The following is a 17269-nucleotide window of genomic DNA, read 5'->3' on the forward strand; positions in this document are numbered from 1 at the left end:
GATCCTTCATGAACGAAACACCCAGATTGCACAGGAAACACCAACTAGGCTGACAGGTCCATGCTGCTGCCACTACAAAGAACCTAAAAAACATCTAAGTCTCAAACAATACTGCATCTTGGTCCTGAAAGTTTTCATTGACCAGGAGCAAAGCAAGTTCTGGAAAACAACAGTGGGAAGAACGGTCAAGTTCGAGTATGTTAAGGTGCCCAAGAGCCTGGACAAAGTAAAATTTCATTTCAGCTAAGTAATAAAGCTGCCAAACAAGCAGATCACCATTTGAAAGAACACCTCTCTCCTACTTCCAGGACTTAAGAAACCGCAACCTCGGCACTGAACATCTCACACAAATAAAAAAAACCCACTTGGTTGCAAGAGAACAAAGAAACATGTAATCTACCAACTACTATGCATGGTGTTGTAGCTTAAGGTCCCTGCTGGACAACCTCTTGACAGCCATGAGTGTTTTGGCTTGGCATAGTACTAAGTGGCTATCACAGCACAGAGAGACATTAAAATCAGGGATGAATACAGCCTGAGCAAGGATTCAAGGGAATGGGAAAACTCATTCTCCATGCATTTACTGTTTTGCACATGGGTTTGTTTTGCACATTCTCCTTTTAGGAGAATTGTTGCCACTGTTCTAGAAAGAATAAATCTGAGAAAAATTTCTAAAATCAAAACTGTGTTCAGTCAAGCAAAGATCCTCTCACTGTCTTACTGTCTGTATTTGTTTATATGTTCCACAGTTAATTTTGTAAAAACTACCCAAGAGGGAAACAAAGTGCATAAAACAGTGCTTTCAATAGGAAAAATAGGAACCCTCCAATAAGTACACTACTGAAATGGCCATACACACACAAACAAGCACATGAACATCAAATACAAAAAATTATAATCTTTCAACCTCAGTTAATATCATACCCTTTCAAATGCCAAAATTTGAAAGACTACAGTATTAGGCTTCTGTTTGAGATGATGAAGCTTAAAAGTCATATGCCAGGATGGAGTCAAAGCAGTGCACTCAGGCATCATAATGCAGATTTTCCCCTCTATGTGGTATATCTTATTTCTTTGCCAACATGCTCTAATTGTTTCCGAAGCACACTAATAACTCACTTGTAAAACAAAATGTGCATTTAATGAATACGTGAATCACGTGAAAATACATGTGATGTTAATGTAGTTTTGTGCACTTTGTCTAATTTTCAAGCAGAGGAGCAAGCTGATTGCTGACATTTAAGGTCAAAGTGGATAAAGTAGGAAGCTATTTAAGACAAACCAATGCCCAACCTACCTAAAAAAGACAATACCAGAGTATCGTACTGTACTTACTTTCCGTGTTCCACATACCATCATCCAGGCTACCACTGCAGTATAATTACAGCTTGCTATAAGCTATAACAGCTCTGTTGTTTTCAAAACTATTGCTTAGGAATGCAGAATTCTTTTAAGTTACATATATATGTGACTAAGGATTTGTCAAGGACAAATAAACCTAAATCTATTTGTTGTTTGGAAAATTTGCCTAAAGGATTAAAGGAAAAAAATTCATGTCTCTTGACTTAACAAAGCTTTTGGTACTTTGCTGTACCACATCCCTTTAAGCAAGCAAGAAAAAAAAAGAAGAGCATAACTGGGATAACAACATAGAAAAAAAATTAACAACAAAACAACAACCCACAATATGCTGGGAGTGCAATGGGTTATTTGGAGGAGTATCCCAAGTCTCTTTGGTAGGTCTAACTATATCCAAAGCTTTTATTGACATCTGCATGATTGCAAATGGGGAGCACTTGCAAATTGATGAGTGAACACGATGAGGATTCTAAGTGCTTTTAACTAATGAGCAACATAGTCTGAAATCAACAAGGGATTAAGAGTTATCCCTTTTCAGGTCTCTCTTGCATTGAAAAAGTAAAAATATACAAAATGAGAAAGAAGACATACGGAAGTGGTATTAATAGGAAAAGGGTCTGCAAGTTCCACTGAGAAGTACCATCTGACTATGAATCAGCAACATGACACTGCAGTAAGAGGCAAAGTTTTGTCTGTTCCTGTACATCAGGGAGGTAGATGTAGGAATTGTTTCACTGAAAAATGCTTCTATAAGAGCGCTGCACCTGTTTGAGCTCAATAAAGATGACTAGGTATTAACTTCATAACAGTTTCTCACTGCCTAAAATACGACTACAGAGAGACAGCAACCACTTATACTCTTTTCTTTTTAGTCTACCAAACCAGCTATTTATCACTGGTAAGTAAATTAGAGGTTAATATGAGAAAAGCATTCTAGCTGCAATTTAACTACACCTTGTCATCTGTTAGTTATGAAAATATACTCATTGGAGAGTTTTATGAACTTGTTCTAGAAACAAGTCTTAATAGCATCTGAGGTGAGGACTGGAGGGTTTCTCCAGCTCTTCTTCCAAGATGGAAGAAGACAGAAAAATTCTTCCACAAACAGTTTTCATTTATGTCCCATGCTTCACCACAAGGCTGGAAAAAAAGCAGATTCTAGTGGAGAAGGGGGGAAGAAAATTCAGAAAAAAAATTTAGGTGAAGTGTTTTTTTACAGAATGAATCATGATATAAACATATTATAAACACTGGTCTAAAAATTGTTATTAAGACACTTTAATCCCCCAATATTTTCTACAGCTAGCAATGGCCTCAAATCATTTTACTTTGGAATTGTTATCATTAATGAGTATAATTCTTATATGCCATTGTACAAATTTACAGTCAGTGGTTAATGCTGTATTGCTTTACTTACAGAATAATGAATTTATATAGGAAAGCCACATCCCTTTTTCAAATCTGAAAGGTGGTATTTCTTCTGTATTTGAGTAATAGCATTTACTTTCCATTTACACCCAATTCCTAAGCTTTGTCCTATAGTCTTCTCCTTTTCAGAAGTCACAGTTTTCCTCTCCTATTACAGAGCTCTCAACAGGCAAAACCCCATACTTTAACTACCTTAATGTACAAAATAATTCTCTCTGTAATATCAGGGTGGGGTTTTTTAAGTGTAAAATTAAGTAACTTGTACTACTTTCAGAAATGAGCAGCATATTATACATATACATATTGTAGCTAGTTAAATTACACATATATGAGTATTTAAAAACAGTAAATTGTGTTTAAGTAATTTTAAGAGACAAACAGCAGCTCTTCCTTAGAAGGTGTTTCTACAGGTTTACAGTTTTCCACTCATTAGTCAACAAATGGAGTCAACAAAGAAAATGCTCAACATACTTTAACCTTCTATGAGCCCATAAAGGTAACTGTGGATTCTTCCAGGAAGCTTCAAAACCGATCTGTAAATCCTGTATATATTTACCTCCATCTAGTGGTTAATTGCTTACCTCCTCCGTGCAAAAAAAACCCCAAAAAACCCAACCAAACAAACCCCTAACTTTCAGTCCTTTCCAGATGTCTTTGACAGCACACAGGTACAGTTACTGTTCAGTGTAACACAGAATTACCCTCGTGTGACCAGACACTTTTGTGTGCTGCCTGCTGAGGTGGGGAGCTCCTCAGTGTCCTTTTCCATCATTTTCTGGGATGTCACACCAACCACAACACTAAATTTCAACCTGCTATTTAGAAGGTGTAGGCCTTGATATTTTAAGCTTTAATGTAAGATCAAGCTTTCTGTCACCCATTTTCTCCTGTTCTGTTATTGCTTAAGATGCTACCAGGTGCAGGCAGTTATATATATGTACTGCCTTCACCTATTCCAGAGTCCAGGATGAGCTGCTGACTCAGTCAGGAGCCAAAAGATGTGTGATATATAAATAATTGTGATTCGTGAAACAAATGGGTGATTACATCAAAATAAAACAAACGGATTGTAAAACTTAATTACACCCCCATAAAGAAATAAAACAGACCCTTACAAGGTCAAGAGGCCTAAAACCTCCTTAGTATTCTAAGAGTAAAATATAGTAGAACTAAATCTTTAGGTGCCTGTTCGTCCAAGAATACATTAATTATGACTGGTTGTAGAGATAACCCTTTTAGCTTTAGCTGTAAGAAAACCCCTATATTAAATACTTAGCAAAAACCTGTAGAATGTATATGTATATGATATAATTAATATGCGTGAAGTAGCTAAGATAAATACTAAATGTACCCTGTAGTAGGGGTGTGCAGATTTGGGAAACTGGTCCCATTTCTGTCACCCAGCCAGCTGCTTGCTTTTACCATATAATAAACTATTATTCGAAACTTATAGAAACTCGAGACTTTGTTTATCACAGATGCATCAAGGCATAGTGAGTCTTTTGGAAAAGAAGCTGCAGAGAATAGGAAGGAGAACAGGTCTGGCTGGCTTTGACCACAAGGTATTTACAAGAACAATCCTGTAACAAAAGGATTCTGTGTCCCTTGAAGTGGTAAGCCTTACTGGGAACACCTTGATAAGAACAAGGAAGGCTCCCATATTTTAAATTATAGCAAGACTGTTTCATATCTCATGGAAAAACCCCAAGCTGCAAAATCACAATCTTCAGAGGTGGCCTCAAGATTGGGAGTCCAACTACCACATTCTACCAGGAAGTCTAGTAGTGCTGCTGCCCATTCCAGAATGACTTCACAATCCCTTGCTAACAGCATTACTTATCCAGGAAAGAGTATGTAGAAGAAGAGAAAACAAAAACACAACTAAATAATCATGTACATTGATTTTCATTTTTTAACAAAACCACAAAATCACAGCAGATTTGTTTGGGATAATGAACATTTATTGCTTTATCTCAAATAATAAAGAACAGTAAGGCTTGATTATTGGCAAACTTCTAAGAAAAACAAAAGGGGTTTTTGGTGGGTGAGGTGGTTTTTTAGCATCAAGAGAGAAAGAGAGAGAGATTGGTATCAAATGGAAAAATGCCTGGATTTCATTCCTGTAGAAAACGCAAGGCACTGGGGTCATTTCTGCTTCTAAGGTACACATTTAGGACTTTATCTTTCACCACAGCAGAAAAAAATCCAAAGGTAAAGCAATAACAGGGGAGAAAGTTCAAGAATCTCAATGTGCTCTTACAAAAAGAAATGGAGGTTGTAATAAAACTGTTATCTGTCATTTGTCATCCAGCAACACCTAAGCTCATAGGTCCCATAACCACTTGCCAGCTGCACAGCACCTTCTGTGCCAAAACAGACACAACTCAGCCCTCCCAAGACCAACAGTTGGCACCAGCAGAACAAGACAATCTCTGCTCCTTCCTGCACAGCAGAAGGATGCTAATGCAAAGCAGTAAAGCAGAGATTTCAACAAGGGGAAAAAAAAGGAAAAGAAATAAGAAAAAAACCATGGGTTTAGTGGGAGATTATAAAGGAGGAGGGGGAAAGCAACAGGGAAGAAAACAAACCAGCCCTGCAGCAATTTTGCCATTAAACAACAGTGATAGGGTAGCAGGAAAGAAAATATTTCTATCTCAAAAGGCCTGTGACACAGCAGAGACATGAACAGGCAATTTCAAACAAAAAAAAAGGGAAGGAACTGTTTTTAAAAGCTGAAAATGGGTGTTGGGAGGAGGAGGAAAATTAATCAGAGACATAAGGGAAGTATGAGACACTATGGATCGCAGGAGTCACAGAGCCACTATCTGGACCCAGGCTGACCTTCAAGCCAAACAACAAAAGGTATTAATTTTCAGGTCCACTTTAGATTACTGTTATTGCAGCAAAAAATAATTACATGGGCAATTCCAGAAACCCTGTCCTGAGCAAGTGTGTTACTTAATCCCATTCTCTTACATAACGTGAGTGAAGACAGAGCTTGCTTGCTTTAATGGAAAACAACAAAAACCACCCCAAAACCCACTCACCAGTCACTGCATCATCTCAAGACAGAGAAGATCACACACAAAAATAATAGAGAATCCTAAATTTGGAAAAACACAACTTCTTTTCTTTCCCTGCTGTATTTTCTTCACATACTAACCCTGACTAATCATATCCCCCAAGTGTACAAGGCAACTTGCAGGTCTAACAAAAATACTGATTTCAAGGGTAGGGAAGGAGAGATGGTGCAACACTCTCACAGAGCAAAGTGCCCTGGCCTACAGGCTCTGCACTGCCAGAACCAACACTGTCTGGCAGTCCATAGCACAAAAGCAGGCAGCTTCAAAGAGAAGCTCTAAGCCTTGCAATGATTTCAGAAAGAAAACCAAACCTGTTTGGGAATTAGAACCCTTGCTTGAAAAGACTGCCTTACACTTTTCCACCACTCCCCTTGTCAAGAAAGCTTTGGCAAAAATAAGACTAAGCTTCCTATTTTTTTTTAATCGGTGCCTCACCTGTTGCCATAAGCAGGAAAGACAAGAAAGATGGACTAAGGGTTTGGTATTCACACAAAAATGAAAGCTTTTAGACTTTTTTTTTTCAAACAAGAACACCTAGTTCCCAACCATTTTTCTAAATTTAAATGCTCTTGGTGAAATAGGCTATTGTGTCCTCTCACCTGATCTGCCTTTTGACCACAGAATACAACGTCCTTGGCAAAGGCAGAGCACACACAACTGTTTCATAGCTGCCAAAGTTCACAGTCCAACAATTTATTTCAGGTCACATTTGCACCCTGGGTTGTGAAATAGGTGTTGCCTGTTAGTTATAACCTGCCCAATTGCCTCACTTTACATTCACAGGGGTCATCCTGTACCACCCTTCACTTCTCCAGAGCTTTCTCACCTATTACTTAAAAAATAATAAACCAAGTAAAAATGGCAGCATTCCACTCAACTACTTCTCATACAGCTCCCAGGACTACAAATCTCTTGGAAAGTCATCAGCTACTCACGTTTGAATGGCATCAAGCCCTGCCATCTTCATCTTCAACAAGCGGTCTTTCCAGTAATACCGGGGCACCCGTGAGTAGTGAATGCTGCCAGAGATGTAACGGAAAGGCTCCCCATCTTTGACAAAGCAGTTGGAATCATAATCAATCCCAAAACTCCTCTGGGGTACATTCTGTGTACAAAACAAACAAACACAGGATGTAATTTTTTCCTGCCTTGAAAGACACAGAGAACAGTCTATACAACACCTGTGGGTTGCCCATAACAGAAGATACAATGGTCCTAAAATAACAGATGGTGAATGACTAGCTACCTATAGCCCACTTGAGCCTTAGCACAACACAAAAGCAAACAGGAACCAGTGCAGTGTGTCACAGGACAAAAGAACAAGAGTACAAACTAGTAGATATAGTTCAAAATAAAAACACACCCTCCTGAAAAACTGAGGATGAAATTACTCAGCAAACATGCCTATCCCTAGACTGTCATTAAATTGAGCAACTGAGTGAGATAACTCTCTGCAAACATTTCAAGACTACAAATTTCAATGAGGAAGACTACATTGTGTTGCAGCTGCAACAGAGGCAATTTTTTGCAGAAAACCTAAAAAAAGTTGTGGAAAATGTCCTAAATGCACATAGCAATTCAAAACATTCTGCCAATAGTGAACAAGTGAAAGTGTGGTCAACATATAACAACAGATATGGGAAGATACAACAGTGAGCTGGCAGGGACACCAAAAATGCAAGGGATTGCCAAGTGTGGCACAGCAGAAGCTTTTCAAGCTCTCATTCCATAAACACGGACCCATTCTTAAGATTACTTAACAGAGAGTTTCGTGAAAGTTGAAATAAATTTTGACTCAAAAAAGGCATGGGCATGCCAGACTTCTACAAAATCAGGACCTTACAGAGCTCAGAAATACAAACCAACTGCTATGGAACAATTGTAATTCAAAGGCTGGGATTCTCCATAGGAAATTATTATTCTGTAGTAACTCCAGGCTGTTAGGCCTCAAGTAAACTATCACTGCAAAGGATGCTAAGATCAGCTGCTTACTTTCTGTTCAATTCAAATATATGTGGCTTTTTGCAGATCTTTCAGTTAAAACCTGCATCTTGATTCCTGGGCATGCTGCACTAGGATGAAATTGTACTGTGTGTACCCCTGAACAAAACCGTTCTCCCCTACAAACACCAAGCAGATGTTTCACATTCTTCAAATGTTTTTTACTGTAGGGCCCTGTGACAAATCACAGCACTAATGCAGAGCTGAGTGTTCCAAATGATCATGACTAAATGGAACTCAGAACCCAGGTGCAGCAATGCAGTTCTGCAATGCTATGAGGAAAAAACAAAGGCATCATTAGGGATAAAAGCACATTACACATTAAAAGGCCACTATCCCTGGAAATAAGGAGAGTCAAAATTGCTGTGGCTTCCCTCTGTAAGAGAATTTTAGTCCTCTCATTTAGACTTTAGACCACATCAAGAGGCCTATGGAAAAGACACTTGTTCCATTTGTGGCAGATAACTGCTGAGATGATGAATGTTGAAACAACTGTTTACATGCCCCCAGGGACAGACACCTCTGGCAGAGAATCAAGGCTGCCTTAAAGCAATAAAACAATTAAAAGAAGGTATTAATTATGAAAGTGTTCATCATTGAACCAGTTACCATTCAGAAGTCATGCTTCTAAAGCTGTAAGTCACCTTCCCAACACATATGCTTCCTGACACAGTGTTATTACAGGGGTGAAGAGAGGGAGGAAGATTCCAGAGTACTTCCGATTTACCTCATCACCCATTGCAAACAGACTTCCACTCATGATCAATTACTCAACAGGATTTTATTGTTAATTCATGACCCAGGGCTTGCAATGAAAACAAGAGAGCTCTTGTCATGAATTTATGTCTAGCTCTGTCAATATTGCATACTCATGGTTGTGAATATGCAGGGAATTCATTCCCACTCTATCTCCCTAGATGGGGTAGAGGGTCTGCTCATCTGTCGAGCAGATTCAACAGACACACCCTAACAGCACTGTTTGGGATGCCAGCTCATTCATAGCAAATCACATCAGTGCCAGCTGAAAATTCAGACCTTAGAGGCAATGTTGCATCTTACTTGCTCAGAGCATCCTCACACGAAAAAGGGAAGAACTAAAGAATTTGTCCTTTCTTAAACAAAGGAAGAATTTATTTTGCAATCTTAATACTATTTTGTCATTTTATAATGTGTATGTCTCCTGATATAAAAAAAAAATACATATCTTCAACACACAAATTTATTTAACAGTGGCTAGAATCTCTCATTCTCCAAATTTACAAAGCAGGGTTTTTTTCTTATTTGGAAAGCAAGTAGATGTGGATACAAATACTCAACAAACCTCTCCACCTGTGAAGGTTTCTGGCCTCTCCTATCTAGACCATTCAAACACAAAACAGCCCTTCCTCTACCCCAAAGCTTAAGTACCAAAATTGAGAACCACAAACCACTTCTGCTCCTTCCAAGAAATTCTCTTAATAACCTTTCTCTTTCCTTGCAGCAGTTCTTTTCTCTGCATCACATTCTCATCTCTTCAGCCTGCACCTTTTTCTCCTAATATGCTTCAGGAAAATTTAATAGTGGCCTTACCTTTCCCACTTTTCACCATGGCTTGCTTAGCAGTGTGGGTGCAAGATTTTCCAAAACTTGTCAGGTTTATTGTCAGTAGCTTTTTGTTAGTAAATACAATGAGCGTGTTAAAACTATTCAGCATGAACTGCTCAGTATATACTGGTACAAAATAAGAGGTCATTAGAGGCATATTTCTTGATATAAGAATAAAATTTTATTAAATCCCAACATTTAAAGCATTTGTTATATCACATTTTACATATTTTTAATCCATTCTATAGCAATTATATAATAAATATAACTTTCACGAAGTGATGATACTAATCTATTCTGCTATTAATTCTGACAGTAATTAACTGCCCTCCCACCCCTCAGTGAACTGGCCTTTTATAGAAAGAAATACATATTCATTTAGTTAAGTTCTCCAGATCAAATACATTTCACACACACACAAAATGTAAAAAAAAAAAAAAAAAAAAATCAAAAAAAATTACAAAATAAGCAGCACAGAGATTTTTCTTCATCTGGAATACTGAACATGGGTCTACATTGTGGACATTCAAGTCAAATCGGAAAATGTATAGGAAGAACCTTGAAGGACAGTTAGATATTACTCTATTAGATTTTAGAAACAGCTAATTCCTTTTATCAAGAAGAAAGTTGATCTAAGATACTTTCAATTCATATTTAAGAAGCAAAATAAGAAAAGGCTTTGAAATGTTTTGGCACAGAAAGAAAACATGTTAAGTAATAAGTAATCATCAAGCAAACAAGCTTTCAGAGGGAGAGACTTACAGAAAACAAATTGAACAAGAACTAAATTACAGTGGGAGAACTCAATAAAGTTATGAAATGACAATATGACCACTCCTAAAAGGATGCATATTGGCTTCTGAAAGGACATATTACAATCTTCCAAGTGAGGCACATAAAAAGTAATTAAGAAATCCTGGAATGGAAAGACCTCTTCAGCTAGGTTTTCGCACACATTTGGACAGAATGAAGAGAAGAATAAAAAGGGCAAGGAAAAAAAAAATAAAAGAAAAAGTAATACTAGCAACTCACTGAGAAACTGACACCATCTAAAATCAGTCCGACAAATGCCTCCTGTTAAGGAAACTTGCTTAACAATTAGTCTTCTTTACATGGTAAAGCACTCAGTGCAACAAGTGAAAAGCTTTTAACTGAAGGCATGTCGGTAAGTAAACAGAGGGTTACAGGCTATCAAAATTCTCACTGCCTAAGACCATTTGACACTATGCCACCGACTGCAAAGTGGTGGCACTCACTGCCCACACAGACAGTGGGCAGCGTTAAATATACATGCAAACTTCAGGATACTTAAGCAGGTATCATCTCATGAGCATAAAAAAAAGTTCACAAAATTATAGGTGTCAGGAAACAGAAATTATCTAGTCTGGCAAGTAGAGAGCCTGAGTGGTCAGGTGTTCAGTTTTCAGATTAAAAGAGCACTGACTTCTCCAACAATTCCACTGACCTTCATGACACATTTACAGTATTTCTCAATATTCCTGAGTAAAAAGGCAAGATGTTTGTACATAGGAACAGGATACAAAACCAACCTAGCAGTTAGAAACTCTGCCTGGGGGAGGGCTGAAGGAAGCGGATGAAGCGAAACTTCAAAATTTATTAACTTAGAGAAAAACTCAACTTTACAAAGCCTATAGCACTTTTCAAATACACCTCCTTCAAAACGAGAATGGAAGCTGAAGAACAAAACAGAAGTGTGTATGGTCGTGTGCTTCAGGTTCACACAGGAAAAGACAGAACACCTCAGTTCTGGTCTTGCCGTCCTCAGTCTCCCACATAAAAACTGCTCTCTTCTGCCCCATGCTACATGGGTCTGCTTGAGAGGAACCCAGGTGCTGGTGGGCAGAAAGGCAGAGCAAGGGAAGCCCTGTGGCTACAGACACCCAGGACAATGATATGCAAGTGCTCTTAAGGAAAGTCACCCACTGCAGAGTTTAGTCTCCTTGAAAAAGGGCACAATTTACTTGAGATATTAAAGCCTTTAAACAAAGTTCAAGCATTAACCTATTTGCATTGTTTTCAAATAGCATCTCCTTACTCTTGCAAGAGAAAAATGACAGAGCAGAAATTAGGTAGAAAGAAAAAAAAACATAGAATGAAAAGACACTTAGTATTTCAGCTTCGGATTTTGTGCTCTACATCAGGAGGTACTGCATGCTTAGACAGCAACAGAAATTAATTTTGAAATTTCTTTCTCATTTGCTTTTATTAGAGCTATTTTCAGTAAGTAATTACTAGATGATCAGCTATTCTGGGGAAATGCCTGAGAATGACTGCTACTTTCATCCTTTGATGTCAGTCTCACCAACTTTTTAACTGGAAAAAATTGGATTTCAGGAACTGATGGCTGGCAACTTACTGTACTAGTAAGCACAGACTGGAAGCCCTCATGCATGTTGCAGATAGCTAGAAGGATACGGATATCCAACCTCGATTAAAAAAAAATCCTCAACTATTCCCTTCCCCTAACGTTTCTAGCATAAGACTTCTAGATTTTGCATACTCAGTGGGCACTCTGCAGTCCCTTCTGCAAAACATGCACGAGTGATTTCACTGCATGAGATCAGAACTTTGCCTGCCTGAGACTGGATAAGGCAGCTGCCTGATAGATAGCAAACATTGGAAAATCAAGTAGGTGCAGGAAACAGATATTACTAAGCATGCACAGGACACACACTATCTGCATGACATCAGCATTAGCTTTCAATGCAGAATCTCAATGATAGTGAACTCAAAGAACTAACTTCTTCAGTATTTTAACATGCCCCAAATTTCTTTCATAGGCCCAAGATACAGTTTAGTGTTTTCTGCTAACTTAATAGAACCAGCTTTCTAAACTTAATAGAACCTGCTGAAGTTCAGCCCAATACATCTTCTCTGGCTTCCCTGAAAAAGGATTTGCTTTCACAGCAGAAGAGCCAATATACTGACCAAAAAAAGAACAGTAGAAGTCTGTCAAATGGAAAACTCAAGCAGAACGTAGGATTATCTCCGTTATTTCAGCTCTGCTGCCCAGCCTCATGGGTATTCCAAAGTACATCGTCCCTGGGCTGACATAGACAAAGGTGTTCTGCCCAACTTTGTACAAGCCAACAAAGAATGGATTCAGAAGATAAGCTCCAGCATTTAGAGGGAAAATCTGCCCTCCGTGAGTATGGCCAGAGAGAATTAAATTTATGTCTGGTCTCTCCTGAAGGGCCCACTTTGCAGCAACTGGCTGATGAGCTAAAAGCACTATTGCATGCTCACTGCTACAACCTCTGAGAGCTTTTTTCAAATCCATGCCATGTCCCGAGTAGCGTAATGCATCTGCTTCAATATCATCCACGCCAGCCAGGCAGAACCAGTCATCAGTGCTCTTTGGCGAAACAATCTTCACATTCTCATTGTGCAGTGGCTGAATGTTAAGAGATTTTAACAGCTCAAACCAGTTGCTAACATCTAATGTGTAGTACTCATGGTTTCCTGTGACAAAGTACGTCCCCAAAGGGGAATCAAGTTCTCCAAGAGGCTCAACAGCAGGTCGTATGATCTCTGCCTCAGCGTCAGTCAGGTCCCCAACGATCACCGTGATATCTGGTTTTAAAGCCTTAACCATTCTCACTATCATGGCAAGCTTGGTCTTCCCAACAGTAGGCCCCAGATGGATATCTGAAAGCAACACCACTTTCAGGTTAGTCATGGTTGAGGGCAGCTTGTGAACCGGAATCTCCACTGAATTCACAGCAGGAGGCTGGGAAGCATTTAACAGCCCGACAACAGTCAGCACAAGAGTCAGCATGACTGCCAAAACTGGTTTCATTGCTGTTCTGTTCTTGTTGCCAGTGCCTGCCTTAGTGCCTCTCCCCACCAAGTACTTGTAAGCCTGCTCTACAGAGCCTAGAGTGAAGAGGAAGAAGATGAGAAGGATATAGGCCCCAAGGCAAGTGTAGGCAGCTAAAGAAAAGAAATAGGGCTCTTCTGCAACAAGAAATAGCAATGTAAAGAAGCTTGAATGAGCCAAAGCTAGAAACATGAACACAGCTATTTTCCACAGCATGAAACAGAGGGAGCTGGCAGCTGAAGACCTGGTGAACATGGTGACTGTGCTTTTCCAAACATGAAGAGATCCCATCAGCATGAGTGCATTGGTAAATAGTGCCATCTGCAGCCTTAGAACCCAGTGCCGCATCCTGAGATCGAGTTTTTCTGCCAGATAACTCCGCGACAGCATCATAGAGAAGAAAACCATTCCTGCAGCCACTGCAGCCTTTGCTTCTAGGGGCAGTTGCTTGAAGGAGATCATCTTTGCTTCCTGACTGTTCCCTTCTGTTCTGCAGAAGTCTCCAGTAGGCAATAATGTGGTTATGAAGGGGTGCCTTGGGTCAACAAAGCCTGCAACCAGGAACCAGTATCAGCCGTTTTAAAATATTACACACATTCCCTTTTTCCCAGACCGCAATAAAGGCTTGTTACTCTACGTACTACCCAAGATGCTGGGTCATGCAGAATCACTGTTATAAAGACACAGAGGAGATGTCTTGATGTGGAATAAATCAGACAACAGAAAAGACTGGATTCTGGCAGTCCCCTTCCAAGCTCCCTGCCTGCAGCCCTCTATGATTCCTCCCCCACCCTTTTTTTTTTTTTTAATATGCTCTTTTCTCATTAAGACTTCCTTATAGCAGATGGCAATAGATCGCAACAGGGATGCAATGAGTGCTGGAAACAATCATTATAGTATTTGGAAATTTCATACATGTTCTGGGACTAAGTTGTTTCTGATATTAATTTAACATGTGTTTTCTGTTCTTCTTCCCAAGCAGTTGGCTCCATCCGAAAAGCAGGCATCACCCTACCTCATTCTTACCGAATGCAAGAGGTTCTACTAACACATGCTACAGCAGCAGTGAAATCCCCACTGGAACAGCTACCAGATGCAACTGTGGTCCCAGAAACTGCAGATGATGTATCAGCAGATATCCTTGCCTGCAGTTGCGAATCAGACTTCTCCAAAGCCCTGAAAATCAGTAGGATCAGTGAAACTCACGTTGTGTTTTGCTACTCGCTTCCAGACCACTTCCGCTACATGTACAGTTTCCAAGTTTCAATGCCTATTTCAGCATATCCTATTCTAACAGGGATTAGTTGAAAATGGATCAAAACGTCACATACTCTGCTCCTTTAGAAGGGAGCAGAGTCTACCACATATCTGCTCACAGACTGAAAACAAACAAGGATCAATTATGTTTGAATTGCACCGGAATTCCCTGGTTTGCTCAGTATTTTGCTCAGAGTCACAGTGTTTCTACTAATGCATATTTCTATTTAAAACAAACCTACTGTTTCATTTTGATTGTAGATGAAAGAAGTTTGGATGGTCATTTATAATATACAGTAGAGATCATGTCTGACATAACAGTCATGCAGTGCCATATGCTTATTTTCAACACACTTCCTGTCTCTCGGTCCACACTTTAACTAGAGAAAAAGCAATCATTACAGCCAAAAATATCTCAGAACTAGGACACAAAAGCAGCCTTAGAGGGCTCAGCAGTGAGCCTGAGCCCAGAAGTCTCAAAACCGCAGTTTGCCAGGTTGCTTATTTGTAGCATATACCTTCCCAAGCTAATTTAAAAGAACATTAGCAGCTCTGTGATAACAGGACCGTGCTCTATTTCGAAGACTAGAGCAAGTTTTAAAAGGATCCCTTCCCTCATTGCTTGTGTCAGGGAAATGTGGGCTGATAAGAAAAACCGTGTCTGCCACCCTCAGTTCTTCAAGTTCTCATATTAAAAAACTGCTATTTTACACAAACAAAGCTAGAAAGGATAAGAGCATAAAAAATGCCCTGCTAATCTACTGATCCAAGTCCATAGGTCCTCTAGACACCAGGCAATATTCTGTCTGGACAACTGCAACACGAAATGCTGTTTAAAGAAATTACATGACCCTGGCCACTGTCTGTGGTCTGCTCCCTCATACTCCTCCAGCTGATAAAGCTGCTACACTAGGGATGTTCGAAAGCAAATCCTTGCCTAGTCATTTCCGGATGTTGTTTATGAACCTGATATATTTAAATTTGGCAAATCCAATTTTTTTAATCCAGTAAACACTGTCTGCTTCTACAACCTCACATAGCAGCAAATTCTTGAAACTCACTATATATTTTTACAGTATTTAATCTGTTTTAAACTAATCTATTAAATCCCCCAGAAGTGCTAATACCACCAAATTTGGTGAGTATTGGTTCTCCATTCCTCTTACCCACCAACCTTCAGAATTTTGGAAGGCTCAGCCGTAACTTCCCCCATATTTACTGTCACCCATTCCATAAAGGTCTCACTTGAGGCTGTGCTGCTTTTCATACAACTTTAACCACCTGTGCACGATTCAACTGCACCATCTACCAAGGTAATAGAGACACACTGCCTCAAACTCAAGGCATGAGCCACAACACTGTCAAGACCAAGGATCTGTCCTTAGGCAGTGGTATGGGAAAAAGTGCCTACTACAGACAGAGTCGATGCAGAACAGGAAAAACTCCTTTCCCTCCTCTCACACACCACAGGACGAGCGAGTTTTCCCTTGGGATCGGCACCGGTTCCCGCACCGCCCTTGGCTGCTCGGCGAGGCCCTGCACTCCACGACTCCCGGGAGCGCAGGGAGCCCCGGCGCCGGCCGGAGGACAGCTGGCACCACCATTCCCGGCCGGACACGATCCCGGCCATCCCCCCTCGGAGGGCGCCACCGCCAGCCCTTCCCCAGCTCCACACGGCCTGCTCGGGAGAAGGGCACGGACCCTTCCTTGTCCCTGCCGCGGGACCTCCCCCTCGGCGCAGCACAATCCCGGCACCCGCTCCCCGCTCGCCGCCCATGAGCCCCAAATCGCTCATGGTTTAATCAAAAACGGACCGAGGGCGGAGCCCCTTCCTCCAGCGGCGGGAGGAGGCCCCTGCCCAGCCCTCAGCCGCGCCGGCCCCCCGCGCCCCTCGGAGCCGCCCCCCACGGCCCCAGGTGCGCTTGGAGGAGGGAGAGGCGAGGAGGGACTCACCGCCGCCCGGAGGAGCGCGGCCAGGGCGGCCAGCGGGAGCAGCAGCCGCAGCATGGCGGGCACGGCCAGGAAACGGCGGCGTCAGCTGACGGCTCCGCCGGGAAACGGGCATCCTTCCTCCCGCCCCAGCGGCACCCACGGCACCGCCCTCAGCGCCCTGGCTCCTCCTGCCCTTGCCTCCCACCGCCTCCCAGGAGACTTCCCCTGTGCAGACCATCGTCTGCCCCTGATGCGTTGGGGCTGGGTGCTCTCCGTCCCGTGTTAAAGCAGTCATGCCCTTTCAGGAGCTCACAGCAGACTTTTTGGATATAACCTCCAATATCGTATAAGTCCAAGGATTGCTCCCACACAAAAGTTTCCAGGACAGAAAGGTCTTTCTGGCCTTTACCTCTCCCGGGCAGCCCATCATTCGCACTGGGGCTAGGTGCTTTCCTTCCCATGTAAAAGCACTGTCATCCTCTTTCAGGAGCCCAGCACCGAAATACAGATACAACCTCCAATACTGAATACATCTCCAAAGATTGCTCCCACAGAAAAGGTGCCCGGACAGAAGGCTGGTTCTGGCCTTTATCTCCCGTGGGCAGGCGATTGCCTGCAGCACCACACAGGCTCCAGGCCCCGGAACTTGTCCCAGCTCCCCAGAGGGGATGACAGAACACCCGCCCCCACCACCTTGGCTGGGCAGAAATGCCTCGCGCACCCGTGCCAAGGAAATGCAAGAGCCATCTCCCAGTCTACAGGACAGCAACAGTGGCATGGATGC

The 17269-nt window shown here is 41.3% G+C and overlaps 2 protein-coding genes across 4 annotated transcripts in view; both read right to left on the reverse strand.

Moving 5' to 3' along the window:
• GLB1 (galactosidase beta 1) overlaps positions 1-16630 on the reverse strand; it is a 40660-nt gene extending 24030 nt beyond the window's left edge. The window contains exons 1-2 of the mRNA XM_064671185.1: positions 16507-16630; positions 6806-6975 (exon numbers count right to left, since the gene is read on the reverse strand). Coding sequence (XP_064527255.1) covers positions 6806-6975; positions 16507-16560 — 224 coding nt within the window. The 5' untranslated portion in view covers positions 16561-16630. The remainder of the gene's footprint in view (positions 1-6805; positions 6976-16506) is intronic.
• Positions 12313-16606, reverse strand: TMPPE (transmembrane protein with metallophosphoesterase domain). 3 transcript variants are annotated; one of them, XM_064671197.1, is made up of 3 exons: positions 16507-16606; positions 14346-14472; positions 12313-13847 (listed from the first exon to the last, which is right to left on the reverse strand). In XM_064671197.1, exons 2-3 carry the CDS (start codon positions 14347-14349, stop codon positions 12442-12444), a joined length of 1410 nt encoding a protein of 469 aa, XP_064527267.1. In that variant the 5' UTR covers positions 14350-14472; positions 16507-16606; the 3' UTR covers positions 12313-12441. The 3 variants fall into 3 exon arrangements, with proteins under 3 accessions (XP_064527267.1, XP_064527275.1, XP_064527284.1); XM_064671205.1 differs by having other exon boundaries at positions 14323-14472; XM_064671214.1 differs by having other exon boundaries at positions 14312-14472.
• Positions 16631-17269: the final 639 nt, after the last annotated feature.

This window comes from Pseudopipra pipra, chromosome 1 (genome assembly GCF_036250125.1).
Source record: "Pseudopipra pipra isolate bDixPip1 chromosome 1, bDixPip1.hap1, whole genome shotgun sequence".
NCBI lineage: Eukaryota > Metazoa > Chordata > Aves > Passeriformes > Pipridae > Pseudopipra > Pseudopipra pipra.